The sequence below is a fragment of the Protopterus annectens genome, chromosome 3.part1 (assembly GCF_019279795.1).
Source record: "Protopterus annectens isolate FY-2018-M chromosome 3.part1, PAN1.0, whole genome shotgun sequence".
In the NCBI taxonomy this organism is placed as follows: Eukaryota; Metazoa; Chordata; order Ceratodontiformes; family Protopteridae; genus Protopterus; species Protopterus annectens.
In genome coordinates, this window is record NC_056732.1 from 1,668,043,475 (window position 1) to 1,668,064,348 (window position 20,874).

Below are 20,874 nucleotides of genomic sequence, written 5' to 3' on the forward strand. Positions count from 1 at the left end.
AAGTGTTGCTAATGTACCTACACTGTCTACAATTGTTGCAACTATAAGTTCCTTTTTTTATTGTGCATGCTCTAGACAACTTCCTTGTGGATGTTCCTTGATATTCTAACATATTTTTGATGTTAGTGGTCTTTTTAAACGTAAACATGGGACGTGGACCTATTATTTTTACCAAGTCTTTATTACCTAGTATTATTTTCCAATTTTCAACTATTGTAGTCTTGATTTCCCACATTTCATCAACAATAGGAATTGGAAAACTAATCCTATATTCATTCGTCACTTCCCTTTTGCCTTGTTCTTCGAATAACTCTCCAGCTTCCACCATAATGTCAGTAGACTGTAATATGGGCTTAGCTACACCTTTTCTAAGTGAAAAGACTTCTTTCTCTATTTGTTTTATCCACTTTCTGTCATAACCTCTTTTTTGAAATAATTTATTCAAGATTTTTCCTTCTCCTAGAAATGTTTCCTCATTGGATGTTAATCTGCTAAGCCTTATATACTGTCCTTTGATGACACCTTTCTTCATATGGGGTGGATGTAAACTTTCACTGTGTAAGTACTGATTTGCGAAACATGCTTTTCTATATATTTTGCTTGTGGATGTCTTAGATTCACTGTCAATAGTTATATTAATATCCAAAAAATTTGTAGTCTCACCAAAATTACCAATTTTGAATTGTAAGAAAGAAGTTGTGTTGTTCAAATCACTTACAAATTCTATAAATTCCAGTTCACTTCCTGACCATAAAAAAATCAAATCGTCAATGAATCTGTAATAAATCTTCACTTTCTCAAAACTTGGGTGTGTTTCTAAGTACTTTTGCTCCCAGTTTGCCATTACAATATTCGCAAATGCTGGAGCTACCCTAGCACCCATAGCTACGCCCGCAATTTGTTGGTATGTTTTGCTATTGAAAGTGAAAAAATTATTTTCTAATATTAAATCCATCAGACTGCAGCAGGTGTTGATTTTAGTACTTGTTAAATTGGTGTTTTTATTTAAATATTCCCTCATGTATTCTATTCCTGTCTGTTGGTCTATGGATGTGTACAGACTTTTTACGTCTAAGGTGCCAAAAAATATGGATGTTCCATCCATTCTATAATTTCTTAGAATTTCCAATAGATGCCAGGAATCCCTCAAGTAATATTTTGACTTTTGTACTATTGGGTTCAATGTTTTATCCAACCAAACTGAAATGTTTTCAGTTTTTGCCATCTTTGCTGCTATTATTGGTCTGAATGGTATATTACTTGTTTTTTCTTGAATTTTTGGAATACCAAATAACTTAGGCATTTTGGGTTCTTCTACTAACATATATTCATAACTATTTATGTCAATTTCACCCTGACTGAACATGTCGAATAAGAAACTGTTGATGGCTTTGTATTTTAACCTAACAGTTTCTAAATTAGTGATCTTATATGTGTTTTCATCTGCCAAGGACATTTCTATGTTTTTTTCATACTCTTTTGTATTCATGATGACAATCATCCCACCTTTGTCTGCTCTCATTACTCTAACATTGCTGTCTTCACTTAGAGCCTTTAGAGCTTTGATTTCATTTTCGCTTAAATTTTTCTTATACTTGTTGTTGTTTTTGAATTGCCTAAACTCTTTCTCACATGAATTCTGGAAGACCTGAAGTGTATTCGTTAATGGAGGGTTATACGTACTTGTTTTTTTAATAATACCTCCCAAGTCTTTGTCACTTTGTGTTATATCATGTAAAATGTAGTTTAAATTCAATTTTCTCAGGTATAACCTGAAATCTATCAATAACTTTCCAATGTTGACTTTATTGGATGGAATAAATGAAAAACCCTTTCTTAACACACTTAATGCATCTTCACTTAATGTAATACTTGACAAGTTTAAGATGTTAATTTCATAACAATCAATGTCCACTACCACCTCTTCTTGTTCATGCCTTTTGGCTTGAACTTTTTTTGGGTGGCATTGTACCACCGTGTAGTCCGTTTGTTCAAATTGTTGTTCCCCTGAAAAGGGACTGATGAGCTACTAGCTGATGTGCTAGCTGCTTCAGCATAGGTAGTACTATTTATGTTGATTCCGTTGTTTTTTGTACCTTGTTTTTCTTTATTATTTTTTTCAAGAATCACTCCTACATTGATTACATCACCATCTTCCTGTATAATTTGATTGGAAACATTTTCTATCAAATTAATATTAGAGTCAATGATGTTGGTTTGTGTCACATTTGTATTATCACTACCAACATCTTCATTTATTATATATGCCTTATTGCTGTTGTAAGCCATAAGGTCTATCTTAAATTTATGTTGCTTTCTAGATACAATGGTTGCCTTCTGCCTCTCTGCTTTAACTTCCACTCCATTGTATAAAACTAGAAAGCTAGTAAAAGATTTGTGATTTTTTATTTTTTCATCCAAATTTTGTATAGTCTCTTTTAACTTTAAAAGTTCACCTTTGTAGTGCTCTATTAACAATGCCATCATACTTATTCCAGTATCGTTGTATAGTTTTATAAGATCCAAGCACAGTTTATCTCCAGGTGTTACACAATTCGGGAATTTTGCTGTGCGTAACCCTTGAGGTACTACTTGGCGTTTAATGCATTCTTCCAAGTATTGTACCTCAATATTTAGGGATACATATCTGGATACCACTCTTTCTAGATCGTATATACATTTGCGGTAGTTAATATATTCAGAATTGTCAGTACTTACAACATTTAAATTCACTGTCGTGTTTTCTATGTTCGCAAAAGGATTTGTATTTTCTCTGGAAACATATCTCCACACATCTCCTTTGTTTTCTAACATTCCGGGCAGTCCCCTGTTGTTAATAGTGTTGTTTGTACCAAACGACTCAGAAATTTGTCCTCCGTCAGTCAAAACTCCTTCCGTTGCAGAGTTCACGTCTCCACGCCCAACTCTAGCACCAGGTGCCGAAATCACATTCGAATTGGAGGTTCCGACCGATTCGGAAGGTTGTGTACCTTCTAAAATACCAGTTTGCTTGCTTTTGGAGTCAGAAAAGTACTCCTTAATGGCTCCAACAATTAATTTTTGTAAGTCCGACTTAGAGAGACCCAGTCTCTCCCTCTTGTCGTCAGATTCATCATCGATCGAGTAGGTAGACAAATTGAGTAACACTTCCTGTGTTAGACTCTCCGCTGCCATCAAAATAGCCTGGAACTTCGATAAACAAACCACACGACTGTACCACACAAAATGATACAAAACTTGAAAAACTAGAAAGTACCAGTGCTACCAAGAGATGCAGCCGACAATGTTTTTAGCGCTTTCAATCACTTTTAATTTACGTGACCTTCCTCAGAAACAACATGTAAAATGAATCACTTCCTTTTATGCTCTTTTACAGGAAATTACATCATGATTAACAGTTAAAATACTTATAAATATTATAAATGTCATATAAAGCATATAATATGATGTTAAATAAAAACCATTACTTGCAATTCCATATTATTACCTGTGTGTTAGAAAACATTTTAAATTGATTGTGTCATTTAATCCTGGGGGTATGTCAGCTCCCAGGTATAATTAATATGCCTCTTTGCACTCTAAGTGTGTTATTTAAATCCCACTAAAACTAATTGTCCACTTTGTCAAGCACAAGAATTCAAATTTCTTGAATTCTTGCAGTAGAATGTCTAAAAAGCGTTTGACTTGTCTTTTTTCTTTATGGCCAGATTGTGCTCATAAATACGTCTTTTCAAATTTCTCTTTGTTTTTCCAATATAATATTCTCTGCATGTCACACAAGTTGCTACGTAAACAATCAATTCACTGTTACAATTGTAATAGTGTTTCGCCCAAAATGTCTCTTTATATTTTCCTAACGTGATGAATGAAGTGTTGCTAATGTACCTACACTGTCTACAATTGTTGCAACTATAAGTTCCTTTTTTTATTGTGCATGCTCTAGACAACTTCCTATGTTAGAATATCAAGGAACATCCACAAGGAAGTTGTCTAGAGCATGCACAATAAAAAAAGGAACTTATAGTTGCAACAATTGTAGACAGTGTAGGTACATTAGCAACACTTCATTCATCACGTTAGGAAAATATAGAGAGACATTTTGGGCGAAACACTATTACAATTGTAACAGTGAATTGATTGTTTACGTAGCAACTTGTGTGACATGCAGAGAATATTATATTGGAAAAACAAAGAGAAATTTGAAAGACGATTTATGAGCACAATCTGGCCATAAAGAAAAAGACAAGTCAAACGCTTTGTTTAGACATTCTGTTTGACTTGCAAAGAATTCAAGAAATTTGAATTCTTTGTGCTTGACAAAGTGGACAACGTTAGTTTTAGTGGGGATTTAAATAACACACTAGAGTGCAAAGAGGCATATTGGCAATTATACCTGGGAGCTGACATACCCCCAGGATTAAATGACACAATCAATTTAAAATGTTTTCTAACACACAGGTAATAATATGGAATTGCAAGTAATGGTTTTTATTTAACATCATATTATATGCTTTATATGACATTTATAATATTTATAAGTATTTTAACTGTTAATCATGATGTAATTTCCTGTAAAAGAGCATAAAAGGAAGTGATTCATTTTACATGTTGTTTCTGAGGAAGGTCACGTAAATTAAAAGTGATTGAAAGCGCTAAAAACATTGTCGGCTGCATCTCTTGGTAGCACTGGTACTTTCTAGTTTTTCAAATAATTCTACTCTGGTTACTTGAGCATTAGTCCCGCCTTCATCCCTTTATGCCACTGCTGCAGTGAAGTAACCATTTAATTTAACGTTTGATGTTAAGTTGTCAAACTCGCCTTCATTCTTGCTGGATGGGTTCGGAGCCGATCCTCGGCTCCGACTCGGCACTTGCTAAGCTCGAGAGCTAATTTTACCAGCTCGAGGCAACCCTATATCCCATGATGCAAGGCGTGACTACCCAGATCTCGTTTGCCGCTTCGCGAAGAGGTCTCCTTTTACCAGCTCAGGTAGAATTTTAGTATTTTTGTACTAAAGTCAGTCAGGAAAATTTCCATTTTCTTTATTTCTTTTTCTTAATAGTTAGAGTAAACGAGTACCTATCTATCTGCCCTATATTACCTTTCTAATTTGTATTAGGGATAGTTTTTTCCTCCCTTCAGGCCTTAAGTCTCCCTTCTATTATTTTTCTGTCAGGAAGTCTGGGTGTGTTAGTCAGTTCCCCCTTTTTATTAGCTAACTGTGTGACTGGTGTGTGTGTGTGTGTGTGTGTGTGTGTGTGTGTTTTTGTGTTGGCATACCATGTCAAAAGAAGTAAAGGTCTCAGGCTTCAAGAAGTGTGACTCGTGCTGTCAGAAAATGTCTCTGACAGACGGTCACACGTCTTGTGTGTACTGCCTGGGGCCTCTACACCTGCAGGACTCCTGTGCTATTTGTCACTCCTTCAGCCAGAGAGTCCTGCAGGAACGTAGGAACAAATTAATCCTACGTGGCTTGTTTAAGCCAGAGGGCTCCCCGACCAAAACTGGGTCGGGAAAGCCCTCTAAGCCACCTAAAGCCCAGGCTGTTGCTCCTAAACCTTCGGCAGTGGCTCCGACTCCTTTGGAGTCGAGATCGGCTCCGGCTGGAGCCGATCTTTCTATCTCTGAGGTGGTGGTATCGGTGCTGACTGGCTCTGATACACTTGCACCGATGTCGGCTCCGGCCGGAGCCGACGTATCTTTGACCAGGACTGGTGCCGATAAGCTGTCGGCTCCAACTGGAACCGAAGGGTCTTCGGCTCCGATGGCTCCTTCCAAGAAGAGACCTCGGTCCCCTTCCCTGGAGTCTATTCGCTCGGCTCCGGGATCTCCTCTGCTTTCGGAGCGGAGCCATCGGAGCCGATCTTCAAGGTTTTCCAGACTATCAGACCATGACGTGGAGAGGGTGGTAAGTAGACTGCTGAAGTCACAGGCACTGGCCCAGATGCTCCATAGCCCGTCTCAGCAGACGACCGCTATCCTTCATCCCCCTGAAATTCCTCCTCCGACTCTCCTTCAGAGTTCGGAGCCGGAGCTTCTCGGAACGTTGACCGTGGGTGCGCCGGAGCCGATACCTCCCCTGTCAGCTCCGTCGTCTTCGACTCTGATTCCCTCCATGAGACCTTCCTTGGATGGATCCAGTCGTCGAATCTCCCTTGTCGGCTCCGAAGGGGTGAGTGGCATCGGACCCTTGTCCGACCCCGCTCTCCCCCTTGGAGCTTCGGCATTGGTGAGCTCGGCACCGACATCATCCTCGGAGCCTTCTCTTTCGGCGGGACCGGGGATTCCTGTTTCTTCAGAGCGGGAGTCTTCTGGCCTCCCTGGAAGGGGAGCCTTTGAGGTGATGAGGAGTGTTCTAGCCCCGGAGCTGAATCAACGGTCAATTCCATTAGCTCCTCCCTCTTCTGTGCCTGTTGATGTCTCTTCCCATTCTCTTGCTCCCAGACCCAGAGATCCATCGCCCCAGGTTTCCCCATTGGATAGAACTTCCTCTTCCGAGGTTTCTCCTGATCCTTCGGGAGAGCCCCCGCGTAAGAGGGCGTGCAAGAGGAAGCACACAGCCTCCCCCGAGTCTACATCAGATACCGACTTAGATGAGTCGGAGGGTTCCCCACGGTCCCCCTCTGAGGATGTCTCCTTTTCAGACATCCTGGAACTTCTTAAGCAGAGGGGGAACTGGCCTTCCATTAACCCCTCCGAGGATGAGTCGGTATACCTGGAGGCTTTTGGATCTCGACCCTCCACCTCCTGGGTGTCTCTGCCTTTCGACCCGCTCATGGAAGTGGTGGCTCGAAAGGCGTGGGCGGCCCCAGATTCTGTGGAACCAGTCCCCACGAGGCCTTCTAAATTCATCACGGCCCCCACAGACAAACAGTTTCTCACCAAGGGTGTCCCTGTTGATGCCATGGTGGTGGCGGCTGCCACCAAGAAGGAACTTGCCGATCCTTCTGTACCTGTCCATCCTCCTAACAAGGACTCTAGGACCATGGATAGGTACGGTAAGCGGATGTTTTCTTCAGCGAACTTTGCTATGCGCTCGCTGAACTATCTCAGTCACTTTACCCGGCTTCAGAGAGACATTCTCAAGGAACTAGGTGAGGTAGTTCAGGATCTGTCAGCTGCTGGGGCTCAGGAAAAGATTGCCTCACAGCTCGGAATCCTAAATTCTATAACTAACTCCTCCATGCGGCTCATTTCTTATGCAGCCGATGGGGCGAGTAGAGCTGCAGGCACAGGAGTGGCTCATAGGCGTCGGTCCTGGATGCGGCTTTGTAATTTCGCAGACCCCTTTAAGGCGTCCTTCACTAATACTCCCTTCGATGGTTCGGCTTTGTTCGGGCCTCAGGTGAAGGACACATTGACCAAGTGTGAGCAAGACGGCAAGACTCTTTCTGCCGTAGGAGTCCATTTCTCCACCCCTTCAAGACCCTATCCCAAAGGTCAGAAGGGAGGGAAAATGTGGTTCCGTAAATCTCAGGGAGTCACGCCGGACGCACGTGGTCAGTTTACCCTCAGATGCAGAGGGGGTAATAACAATAGACGCCGCCCTAGGGGCAGAGGGGGTCCGCAGAATCAGGGTAGCAGAGAGCCTCTCTCTGACAAACCCTTCCAGCACCCCTGAGGTGTTGCCCGACTGTCCACCCGTGGAGGCAGTCTGGTGAAGATTGTCGCTGTACCCAACAGCCTGGCGTTCCCTTTCTCAAGACAAATGGGTACAGTCGATCATATCCGAGGGTTACAATATCCCTTTCGTGAGATATCCTGTTCCTCATCAATCCCTCCCGGACGTTTCACCCGGTCTAAGGGAGTTGGCAAAGCTGGAGTATCAAAGCTCCTAGCAAAAAGAGCCATCCAACTAGTGCCAGCAGACCAAGTAGGATCCGGAATCTACTCAAGATTCTTTTTGGTTCCCAAAAAGACGGGAGACTGGAGGCCAATTTTAGACCTCAGCAAACTAAACAAGTTTGTCAAAAAGTCAAGGTTCCGGATGGTCACGCTTCAGTCCATTCTACCCTTTTTGGGCAAGGACAACTGGATGTGCTCAATAGACCTTCAGGATGCGTACTATCACATAAAAATTCACAGGCGCTCCAGAAGGTTTCTCCGCTTTCGGCTGGGGACCAGTCATTTTCAATTCAGAGCCCTGCCCTTTGGTCTCACTACAGCCCCCAGAGTGTTTACCAAATGTATGGCAGTGGTCACGGCTCACCTGAGATGTCAAGGATTCCAGGTGTTTCCGTATCTAGACGACTGGCTCCTCTCTGCCACCACCAGGCATCAACTTCTCAAGGCCAGAGACTACACTCTTCACACCTGCAACCAATTGGGGATTTCTATAAACTTCGAAAAATCTTCATTGTCTCCTTGCCAATCTATTACCTTTATAGGCGCAGAATTAGACACTGTCGGGATGTCAGCAAGACTCACAAACCAAAGAATTCTGTACATCCAAAAGTATGTTCGGATCATACTACTCAGCAAAAAGATTAGGGCCAGATTTGTCCTGAAGGTGCTAGGTCTTATGGCTGCGGCCATCGTACTGCTTCCTTTAGCTCGCTTCCACATGCGTCTTCTGCAGTGGATGTTGTTCACCCAGTGGTCCTTCCAGCAGCTTCCCATGCGCCACGAGATCTTCGTGACGCAATCGTGCAAGAGTCACCTAACCTGGTGGATGTCTTCTCTGCAACTCCATCAGGGCCGACTGTTTGTTCCCCCAATCCCGGTTGCCACAGTCACTTCGGATGCCTCTCTGATCGGGTGGGGGGGGCATTATCAGGGCAGGATGGTCCATGGGACTTGGCAACCCATAGAATACCATCTGCACATAAATGTCCTAGAGATGAGAGCAGTGCTTTTAACGTTGCAAGCCCTCAGCTACTTTCTTCCTTTAGGGACTATTGCAGTTCAGACGGACAACATGTCCATAGTCTGGTATATCAACAAACAGGGCGGGACCAGGTCCTATCCACTGTGTCGAGAAGCTCTCAGACTTTGGCAATGGGCAATCTCCTCTCATCGGTTTCTGATAGCAATGCATATCCCCGGGAAATCCAACCTCTTAGCGGACAGACTGAGCAGAGCTATTCTCATGCCACACGAGTGGTCTCTCAAACAATCAGTAGTGGACGAGATTTTTCAGAGGTGGGGCGTCCCTTGCTGCGACCTTTTTGCTACACCCCAAAACAGCAAATGCCCAGACTTCTCCCTCTTTCCACTACCAGGCCATCCCCCCAGAGACGCTCTAACCCAGGATTGGCCCCGGGGACTTCTTTATGCCTTTCCTCCATTCCCGCTGATACCTCAAGTGATTCAGAAAGCTACCGTCTTGAGAGCCAAGTTGATTCTCATTGCCCCTTACTGGCCTCGACAAATTTGGTTTCCGTCCCTACATCGTCATGTCTTGGTTCAGCCTTGGCATCTGGATCCAATTCCAGATCTGCTGACCCACCATTCGGGTCATCTGCACCAGGCCATTCATTCTCTCAACCTCACTGCTTGGTTGCTCCACTTCCTTCCTTAGCCAGGCTCCCTATGATTTCTAATCCCGTGCAAGATATCATAGTAGCTTCTCTAAAGTCCTGTACCAGAAGGATTTATGCTAGCAAATGGCAGCGTTTTTCCTTCTGGGCAAAGTCCAGGGACATAGATCCCTTTACTGCTCCAGTGCAGTCAGTCTTGGACTTCCTAGCTGAGATTTTTCAGTCGGGTTCTTCTTCCTCTACAGTTAAGGTCCAGCTGGCAGCAATCTCAAATTTTCATGTTGGCTTAGCAGATCAAAACATAATGCCTCACAAGCTTTGCAAAGCCTTTCTTAGAGGGATCTTTCTGCTGAAACCTCCAATCAAAGATTCCCCCTCCGCAATGGGACCTGAATTTAATGCTGGCATCCCTGATTCTGCCACCTTTTGAATCGGCTGCTACATGCTCATTAAAATTTCTTTCCTGGAAGACAATTTTTCTGGTTGCTGTTACTTCAGCCAGGAGGGTGTCTGAACTTCACGCTCTCTGTGTCCGTCCCCCATACTTGGTTTTCCACAAAGATAGAGTATCTTTAAGAAGTAATCCATCTTTCTTGCCCAAGGTTGCTTCCCAGACGAATATTAACCAATCTATTGAATTGCCAGTTTTTTTCCCTAATTATTCTGACAGAACGGAACAAAAACTTCATTGTTTGGATGGCCCTCGCCAACTCAGATATTACTTGGACAGAATTAAACAATTCAGAAAATCTGATCAACTGTTTCTTTCTTATGCAGAAAACAGGAAGGGTCTTCCGGTCAGCAAGGTGACCTTATCCAGATGGCTGTCTTCTACCATTTCTCATGTTTATTTCCTTAGGGGCAAGCAACTGCCCTCGAAACCAAACGCACATTCTACCAGGCGCCTAGCCACTTCTACAGCATTTCAGGATAGGCTACCTATTGACACCATTTGTGCGGCAGCCACTTGGGCCACTCCTCACACCTTTGTCTCTCATTACAAATTGGACTTGGCCTCCAGGGACAGGGCTAGGTTTGGTTCCACAGTTCTCAAGAGTCTGTTCCATTGAGCCACCCAGGATAGAGGTGCTAGGGACGTGGTCCCATCCAGCAAGAATGAAGGCGGGGATTAAGAAGTTATGTACCTACCAATAACGTTCCATGTTAGTTGTCTTCTCTCGCCTTCTTTCTTGCGTCCCTCCCTCCTTCCCCCTAGCCTGGACAGACCTTGAAGTTGTACTCTTCTCTGGGTACGGTTCATTCTTTCTATGGACCCCAGTAGGAAGTGTCACTAGTCTCTAGTGGTTATTTGCTTTGTTTCTTTCCACATGTAGTTCCTCTTCTTCCTTTTGGGAAGAAGGTTACTGGCAGGGTTTTCTATAGCTACCAAACGAGATCTGGGTAGTCACGCCTTGCATCATGGGATATAGGGTTGCCTCGAGCTGGTAAAATTAGCTCTCGAGCTTAGCAAGTGCCGAGTCGGAGCCGAGGATCGGCTCCGAACCCATCCAGCAAGAAAGAAGGCGAGAGAAGACAACTAACATGGAACGTTATGGTAGGTACATAACTTCTTATTTTAGTTGGCAGAAGTATTTGAAAGTTAACACTTTGAGTGTGCAGTACTCTCGGATGTGTGCTGTTTTAAACCAAGATTGATCTCTGTTGGAGGCGGTCATCTCTATTTGAAAAATGCTGCTGTAATGCCTGCTTCCCTTTTACACTTGAAATACACCTAGCAGATGCGTCTGTTATTAGCCAAAATGCTACTGCAGCAAAACCTAGGAATTCATTCATTCCACATATAAAAGTGCCTTTTTACCAAGTTGCCGTTTTGTCTTCTAGGCTTATATTCATGCCTAGGATAAAGTTGGTAAAGCTAAACTCTGTGCCCTGACTGCCGTGGACAATCTTGATTTCTCTCCCTTTCATGCTGATTTGGCAAACATGGTAGGCTCCGTCGATTTTTTCCTTTTTCTCATTTGCTTTCCTTTTTGCTAAGATAGTCGTTTAGTTGTACAAACCCTTAACTTTCTGTTGAAAGCAGGGTAGCTGAAAGTATCCTTTCAGTTTAGTACATTATTTACTTTTTGAACAGCAGTTGTCGAAACTTCCTTTCATTTGTTATCTTTTACTGAAACCATAAAAAGGGTAGATGCACTTGATGCTCTTAGATGTATTTTTCACTGTTCATAGGTTCATACTAGGCTATCTGCCCTAGGGCATTTATAAGCCTAGCCAGTGTGTGTTTGGCTTTCGCCACCCATTTTAAATTAATTTTGCTGTGCCCTTTTTTGAGGTTAGTATACTGTGCCTCTGTCCAACAGTGACACAGAAGTGATACCTGGGGTAAACCTACGATCTCCCACCCACTCAAGATTCCTCTTGAAGAGAGTCAATGAGGGACTCTGCCTAACCTGGACTGGGATTTTATTCCAGAGTGAAGGGAGCCTCTGGTTATGAATCTGTCCCTCCAGCATGTCCTATTTATTTCAGTGCTGAGGTTCAATTCTCTCGAGCACGTAGCTTGATGGGATTTGGATTTTCTGAGGTGCAGCATGTCCATTAATTCCGGGTTGGACATGGCTTTATACGTCAGGCACAGATCGCCTCTGAGCAGGCGGTATGCCACTGAGTAGAGCTGGAGTTTCTTTAACCGGGCAGCATATGACATCTGTTTGAGCCCTTTGATCCTCTTGGTGAGGTACTTTTGGGGTCTTTCCAGTTGCTGCAGGTGTCTGGTAAGGTACATCCAAAAAGGGGCACTGTACTCAATTATGGGCCTGATGAGGGATGAGTAAAGAGACATGATGACCTCCCCTGATCTAGATGTGAATCCCTTCATGATTAGGTGGGCTATATAAAATGTTTTTCTAACCACTTTGGCCACGTGGTTGTCAAATGAGAGATTGCTATCAACTTGGGTCCCAAGGTCCCTAATTACTTCTGTACTTAATGGATTAATTTGTGGGCACTTTGTTTTTGCCAAAGGGGATGACTATACACTTTTTGGTGTTTAGCTTGAGGCCATGGCTCAGGCACCAGTTGTCTGTTTCTATGAGGCCCTTTTGGAGGATGCTTGTGTCGGCTGGAGAGTCGATTATGGCGCCCAGTTTGCAGTCATCTGCGAACTTGGTCAGCCACAGTCCTTCCGTGTTGGCCTGTACCTCCGAGAAATATATACCGAGCAAGAAAGGCCCCAGGACTGAGCCTTGTGGGACACCTGTCCTTGAGCCAGTTTGCAGCCCATCTAGTGACATAGGGGTTTATATTTAAGCTGGTGAGCTTATCTATAATGCCTGCGTGGGGTATTGTATCGAAGGCTTTTGCGAGGTCCAGGTAGTCAGTGGCCTTGGTGACTGTTTCAAAGAAATCGACCAGGTTTAAGAGGCAGGATCTGCCCTTAACAAATCCGAACTGGGTAGGATTCAGTGTCTGTAGGTCCCCAATATCTTTATTTATGAGGTTCATGATGATCCTTTCCATAGCTTTGCAGACCAAGCTAGTCAGGCTTATGGGGCGATAGTTTCCAGGATCCGTTGAGGCACCACCTTTGTGGAGGGACCACTGTTGCTGTACGCCACTCTTTGGGTACATATCCTGTAGTAAGGCTGAGATTGAACAGTAGCTTTATGTTTGGGTTTAGCTCTTCTTGGAGTTCATATAGGACGCAGCCCGGGACACCGTCTGGTCCCATTGATGCTGTGTTTTTTGCTTTGGAGAGGGCGGCTCTTAGCTGAGCATCTGAGATGTCGGGGGCAGCACTCTGCTGGGATAGATATTTGCCCTTTTGGTGGGGAGTGGGGGAGAAGTTTGTGCTGAACCCGTCAGCTAGGATGTTGGCACTGTCTGTGGGTTCGGTGTATTTTTTGTCATTTTGGACTAATTCTGAGCATATCTGGGAATTCCCACCCAGGTTCCTAACATAACTAAAGAAAGCCTTGTGATTATCCTTAGTGTCCTGTGCAATTTTTCTCTCTAAGCTGGCCTTAGACGATTTTATGAGTGCGCATAGTTTTTTGCTAATACTGATCAGAGATACCTTCCGTTTTTGGGATTTTGCTCTATCATGTAGTAGCTTCCTCCTTCTATTGTATAGTTTGTTTATGGCTGGGGTCCACCAGACAGGACGTCTGCCTTTGGAGGATTGGGTCTTGGTTTTATTTGGGATTGCATGATACATGCATTCCTGAAGGTGTTCATAGAATGCGTTTATAAAGGATTCTGCGGTCTGGGCCGTATTTTCCACAGGCCCGGGGGCTTTGAAGGATTCCACCTCGGTTTTGAGGAGTGTGAAATTTGCTTTAGAGAAGATGTTCTTCATTCCACATTGCTGCAGTCCTAACCATTGGGTAGTCCGCTGTCCAGTCGGCCCGAATACCAAAGTATATGGCTGGCGTCGGTCAAGGCGCATTAGACTGATGTCAGGGCGTCAGGGTACTAATGCGCATGACCGACGTCATATCCTCAGTCTTTTTTGCCGCATGGTCCGATGCAGAAGCAGTTTTGCGAGTGCAGGTTGGCGTTCTGAAAATTTCCGAAGTCGGAGTTTCAGACCGAATCAAAGTTGGCTAAGTACCCCGTTGGGGAACATTTTGGTTTTTTCTTGCCTCAGTATTTAACCGGATGTCAGAAAAAGTGAATAACTGTATTTCTTGTGGGAAGCAGATACCTCATAAGGATTACCATACTTTGTGTATACCTTGTTTAGGGCCTGAGCACGCCGTTGTTGGTTGCCGCTCTTGTGCTAGATTTAACAAACGCACTATTAAGAGAAGGTTAGACTGTGCCAGGTTAGTGTTTGGGAAGCGTTGTAATTATAAAATGCCGTCGGATGCTCCGACGCCCGCTTCGTCCAAAAGCGCAAGGACAAAACAGCAAAGCCTAGGGTTGATGAACCGGCAGTCCCGGACGTCGGTTCTTTAGAAGGCTCAGTGGAGCCAGAGGTTTTGCCAGGAGTTTCTTTGGAGTCTCAGGCAGAGACTTTACTGTTACAGGATGTGCCCTCTCAGGACATAGGCCAGGCTGAGGGGCTTCTCAGGTAACTGTTCTTCCCTCTCTTCCCAAGGTAGTTAGAGCCTCTCCTTCTGTTTCCAAAACTTCTTTGAGAGGTAGGCCAAGTTTAGCTTCAGTGGGGGCTTCTCCTAGCACTTCAGGTTCTGTGCCTAAGAAACATATGCTTAAAATGGCAGAAGATTTAATTACTATGATTAGAGGCTCTATGCCCCTCCTGATAAGAGGCCTAGGGTGGAACCTGAGTTTGAGAGTTTTGAACAGTGTTCAGAGGCTTCTGAGTCTTCTCGGAAGACTTGCAGGAGTATCCTCCTTATTCTGATTCTGATGTGGATGATTCCACTCCTACAGCTTCTCCTCCTGAGGATTTCTCATTTTCAGAGACTCTGCATTCCATGAGGGAGCACTTTAAATGGGAAGGCCAAGATTACTCTGATTCCAGGAAAAGGCTTAGGGAATTCTTATTTTTACCCCAGCATAGGCCCTTAGCTATACCTCCTGTGTTGAATGTGGTGGAAGATGTTTTGCAGAGGCTTCCCTGAACCCTGATTCTTTGCCTCCTGCCCCTGTTAAACCTGATAGGTACTATAGGGTGCCTGAAGCTCATAAGTATCTGTTTAAGAGTCCTAGGGCAGACCCGAAACTGTTTCTCAGGGGCCTAAAGGTGTTAAGGCCTCTGTTGTTAAAAATCCTGTTCCCACTGATAAAGAGGCAAGGGCTTTGGATAGGTGGGGAAAGAAAGTGTATACTTCTTCCACTTTAGCCATGAGAGCGTTGAATTGTCAGTTTCACATGCTAAAATATCAAAATTATCTCCTTTCACAATTGAAATCTAAGGTGGATGCTTTGGCGGAAGGTATAGAGTGTAAAGAGTTGCTGGATTTAGTTCATGTGTCTGAACAAGTGGGTAAGCATTCTTTGCAATGTGGTTTTGATGCTGTGCAGGCCTCCTCGAGGGTGGCTGCCACTAGTTCTGTTCTTCGCAGGCATGCCTGGTTGAGGGATCAGAATTTAGCAGAGCATGTTAAGACTAGGATTTTGGATGCTCCTTTACAGTCTGATGTGTTATTTGGTTCGCCTGTGGAAGCAGTCTTAAAGAAAATGGAGGACAAAGCTAAGTCTATGCAAACTGTTAAAGATTTTTGCAGGTGCAGCCACCAAGTTTAGTAGAAATTGGCGTGCTAAGGGATGGACATATCCTGCTTATGATTCCCAGTCTAGGGTAGGTCTAGATGTGGTAGGGGCAGAGCTCAAGGTTCTTTTAGGCCTAGAACAGGGGTTCACCTGCTCAGACTTCTGGTGAGGGCAGGGTCAGTCCTTTCGTAAACAGACCCAATGACCTGCCTTTTCAGCTGCCAGTAGATTCTCGTCTGGCAGCTCCTTTGGGAGGAAGACTGTCTCTTTTCAAAGAAAATTGGGATTTAATCACTCAAGACAGATGGGTGTTGGATATCATTCACCACGGTTACAGGTTTTATTTCCATACATTGCCCCTTTCAAAGGCATGCCAGACGTTCCCCCTCCACAAAGGAAAGAGGCTCACAAGCAAATTTCTCTGTTACTCCAAATAGGGGCCATTCAGCCAGTCCCGGTACCAGAAAGGGGCCTAGGATTTTATTCTCGCCTGTTCCTAGTACCAAAGAAGGGGAACACGTGGAGACCAATTTTGGATTTATCTATCCTCAACACTTATCTGGACATTCCCAAGTTCAAGATGTTGACGTTACAACAGCTTTTACCTCTGCTGGGCAAAGATCATTGGATGGTAACTTTAGATCTCAAGGAAGCTTACCTTCATGTGCCTATAAGACGAAGTTGCAGGAAGTATCTGCGTTTTCGAGCTGGAAATTCTCATTATCAGTTCTCTGCATTGCCCTTTGGCTTATCTACTGCCCAGAGTATTCACAAAGGTTCTGGCTCCAGTGATAGCTTACTTCAGGCTAGAAGGAATTCAAATCTATCCTTACTTGGTCGACTGCCTGATTCTGGCTCAAGAAAAGGAAAACCTTCTACAGCATCTGGAATATGTCATAGCAGTGCTAAGATGCCTAGGGTATTCTGTGAACGAAATAAAGTCCAGTCTAGCACCCTCTCAAGACATGTGCTTTCTGGGTGTGAGACTGAATACAGCAGCCCAGATGGCCTTTTTAACCCCGGACAAACAAAAGAATCTTTCCAGTTACTTCCATCAACTATCTCTTCAGTCCGGGCTGACTGCAAGGACAGTCCTTCAAGCCTTAGGGTTCATGGCATCTTGTATTCTGGTGCTTCCCAATGCCAAACTGCATATGAGGAAGCTGCAATGGTATCTCAAAAATGTGTGGACACAGCACTGCCAGGATTTGGACACTGTCATTCAAATAATACCTTGCATTCAAAAGAATTTTTGTGGTGGGCTCAGGAATGTCACCTAAACAAGGGACTCTCTGTGACCCGGCCAGAGGCGAGTCAGATTTTAACGACAGATGCCTCGGACATTGCTTGGGAGCTCATCTAAATGGAAAGTGGATACAAGACAAGTGGCCTGCCAGACTACAGCATCTACATATCAACATGAAGGAGATGTTAGCAGTCCAGTTTGCATTAATGGCTTTCAAGGAGTTACTTCTTCCTGGGCAGGTGTTGATTCTAACAGACAACACAACTGTCATGTGGTACATCAACAAACAAGGGGGAACACATTCTTATCCTCTATGCAGGAAAGCAATGATTTTATGGGAGACTGCGCTCAGCTTGCAACTAACTCTTCAGGCAAGGTTTCTGCCGGGAGCACAGAACTCCTTAGCAGATGTGTTAAGCAGGCAAATCATGGATCCCCACGAGTGGAAACTGGATCTTCATGTATTTCAGAAATTGACAGTGTCATGGGGAACTCCAGACATAGATCTGTTCGCTTCTCCACTAAACCACCAGCTGCCAAAGTTTTGCACAAAGGGTTTCATCATACAGCTTGGAAAGTGGATGCTCTTTCTTTCAGTTGGAAAAATCTTCATGTGTATGCCTTTCCACCTCTGCCTCTTCTTCCAAAGGTGCTCCTAAAGGTCAGACAAGACAAGCCAAGGATGATTTTAATAGCTCCAGATTGGCCTCGGCAACACTGGTACCCACTACTAAGGAGTCTGGTAAGGCAGCCCCATGGCCTTTACCTTTGATTCCACATCTGTTATCTCAGAAGGACGGTCACCTGCTCAATGTCAAGCTTCACTCTCTTCATCTAACAGCCTGGCATATTCTGTGTTGAAACACAGCAGGTCTCAACTTCCTCAACAAGTTTTAAATGTGATTATGGAAGCTAGAAGACCTAGTACAAGAAAAGTGTACGCAGAAAAATGGAAGAGATTTTTATTTTGGAGTGCAGCAAAGAATTTGGAGATTTCTGAGCCTAATTTGAGTGTGGCTCTTCAATATCTTACTGAGTTACTGGACAAAGGTTTGTCTTTCTCTTCCATTAAGATTCATGCTGCAGCAATTTCAGCTCACTATGATTGTGACCCACCATTGTTTTCGCATCCTTTGTTCAAGCAGTTTCTTAGAGGGCAAAGAATATAAGACCCCACGTAGAGCTCCTACTCCTGCTTGGGATCTCAATTTTGTGTTGGAAAAACTTACTCTACAACCTTTTGAGCCTCGGCTACTGCTGACTTGAAATACTTGTCATGGAAGACTGCTTTTTGTTGGCTATTACTTCTGCAAGAAGGGTTTCTGAGTTGCAGGCCCTTATGGCAGTAGAGCCCTTTTGATTTTCCATAAGGATAGGGTATCATTACGTACTAATCCTTCCTTTATGCCTAAGGTGGTTTCTAGTGTGGCTTTAAACCAAACTATTCATTTGCCTACTTTCTATGCAGATCCCCAAAATAAGGGGAAAAGATTTTGCACACTTTAGATGTACATAGGCAGTTGCGTTATTATTTAAGCAGGACTAAGGATTTCAGGCAGTCTCAGCAATTGTTTGTTTCTTTTGCTTTGAGTTCTCAGGGCAAGCCTGTGTCTAAGCAAACTATTTCTAAGTGGATTGGGTTTTGCATTTCATTTTGTTACTCCCATCATGGCAAGGAGATTCCAGCTGGGATTAGGCCTCATTCCACTAGGGCTACTGCCACTTCAACAGCATTTCTAAGGGGGGTGGCAACTAAGGATATTTTGGAGGCAGCTACTTGGAGTTCAGTGCATACTTTCTCTAAGCATTACCACCTTCCTCTCTACTCTAAATCTAGGGCTGGTTTTGCCACAGCTATTTTGCAAGGCATGTTGACAGCTCCTGCTTCCTTATGATTTGCCAGCCTCCCTTACCTCTGCTTTGGGATTCTACCCAATGGTTAGGACTGCAGCAATGTGGAATGAAGAACATAGTACAGTTTTGTACCTACCATAAATGTAGATGTTCGAGGATCCACATTGCTGCAGTCCAATTTACCCTCCCTCCTTCCCCTCTGTGTTTAGGGGTGGTGGTGTGGGCTAATATTCTTGTACATTTGTATATATTGTATATATGTTTGATGCAGGGCTTTTTGGTGTTTTGGTTTGGGCCTTGTCTTTTTAGGGTCTTCTGACATCTGGGGCAAGAAAAGACTGAGGATATGACGTCGGTCATGCGCATTAGTACCCTGACGTCCTGACATCAGTCTAATGCGCCTTGACCGACGTCAGCCATATACTTTTTGGTATTCGGGCTGACTGGACAGCGGACTACCCAATGGTTAGGACTGCAGCAATGTGGATCCTCGAACATCTACATTTATGGTAGGTACAAAACTGTACTTTTTTCACTGTGGTTTTCTGGGCAGGGGGTGGGGTCGGGATGTGAATATCCAGTGAGATTAGTTTATGGTCTGATCTTACCAGTGAGGGATACACTTCTGGTCTGGAGCATAGAGCCCCCATGTTGGTGATGATCAAGTCCAGTATGTTTTCCCCTCTTGTGGGAGTGGTAACAAGTTGTTCCATAGCATTTGAGTTTATAAATTCTAGGAACCTTTGGGCTGGGGTGTTTGAGCTAGAGTAATGCTCCCAGTCTATGTTTGAGTAGTTGAAGTCGCCCAATATAATGGTGTTTGGAGAGACCTTCATATTTTCCAGTGTTCTCAGGAAGGCCGAGTGGGGTTCCTGGGTTTGGGAGGGTGGTCTGTAGCAGGGTATAAACTGGAAGGCAGTTTTACCCACTGTTAGTTGCACACGGATAGTCTCTGATGCTTTGTGTATTTCTTAAATCATTGGTATTATCTGTCCTATAGTACAGCGCAGAAGGTTACTGCTGCAAGATGAATCCTGTAATCCTGTATTTGATTTGTATTTTGTTGTGACTTGAAGCTGCTCATTTACTTGCTGCATGTTGCACCTAAAAAGGAAGTCCGGTAAATAGCATTACATGAAGGAAAGTTATTGGTAGGTAAGTGGTTGGGGTTTGGATTCATCCTTTCACTTGTTATGACCTTACTTTGCTTCTGTTGTTCTTTGGTTTGGAATACTGAGTATCTGGAAACATTTTTTTTTCCCCCTGTGTAGGTTGACCAGGCTCAACCAGTGAAGATGAAAGAGAAAAAAAACAAGGGTTCTAAAAGAGGAAGTGGTGCTTCTTTGCAACAGGAGCCAAAAGAAGACGCATTGGATAAGGAGGTAAGAAGAAGAAAAACTTAAAGGGGCACTATCTCGTTTCTAAAATCAGTTGCTTGCTGGAGACTTTGTTTACATTTTAGTGCAGTGCAAGTCACATGTTCACACAGAGGCAGGGTTTTCAGAGAAGCTTATTAGCATACTGATACTGAAGGTCAGATTTCACAAACTTCAGTGGGGGAGCGAGAATTTACAGTGTGTCCTTTTGTATTTTCCTTCCCCCACCCATAGGCTATTAGATTAGTTGAGTGACTGATTTAGTCAGAAATGCTTTCTAGTCTCTCTCACACACACACTCAGATCTGTAGCCTTTGCAGTAGTGAAATTACATTTTCAGTATGTGCTTGTTTTTTCTAAAACTGATTATCCCAGCCTAAGCAGTTGTATTTTTTTGTTTTTGTTTCATGCTTACTGTTACATGCTTTTGTCCCTTCACTAATAATTATTTTTCATATTGTCAGCAATAGTGTTGCATGTACTCATGCAGATTATACATTTATAAGACAGTTTCCCTCATTTCACAGGACAGCATTACTCTGGATAGTTGAATCTTGGAAACAAACCCGTTGAGAAGAATAAAATCTTGCAATGTTTCAATAAAAATACAGCTTTGTACTAAAAGTATTTTCCGATTAGTTGACAACCTTCAGGAATCACAAAGTAACCGTCTGTATAATACTGATTCCATCCAACTGAATTTATTTTCTTTTTTCTTCCCTGTACGGTGGTAAAATGTTTGGATCTTTCACTCGTTTCCTGAATATTTGACTG

The 20,874-nt window shown here is 43.6% G+C and overlaps 1 protein-coding gene across 1 annotated transcript in view; it reads left to right on the forward strand.

Moving 5' to 3' along the window:
* The window catches only part of BOP1 (BOP1 ribosomal biogenesis factor), a 1,722,797-nt gene that overhangs the window by 185,542 nt on the left and 1,516,381 nt on the right, over positions 1–20,874 (forward strand). Inside the window, exon 3 of the mRNA XM_044067692.1 lies at positions 19,996–20,106. Coding sequence (XP_043923627.1) covers positions 19,996–20,106 — 111 coding nt within the window. The remainder of the gene's footprint in view (positions 1–19,995; positions 20,107–20,874) is intronic.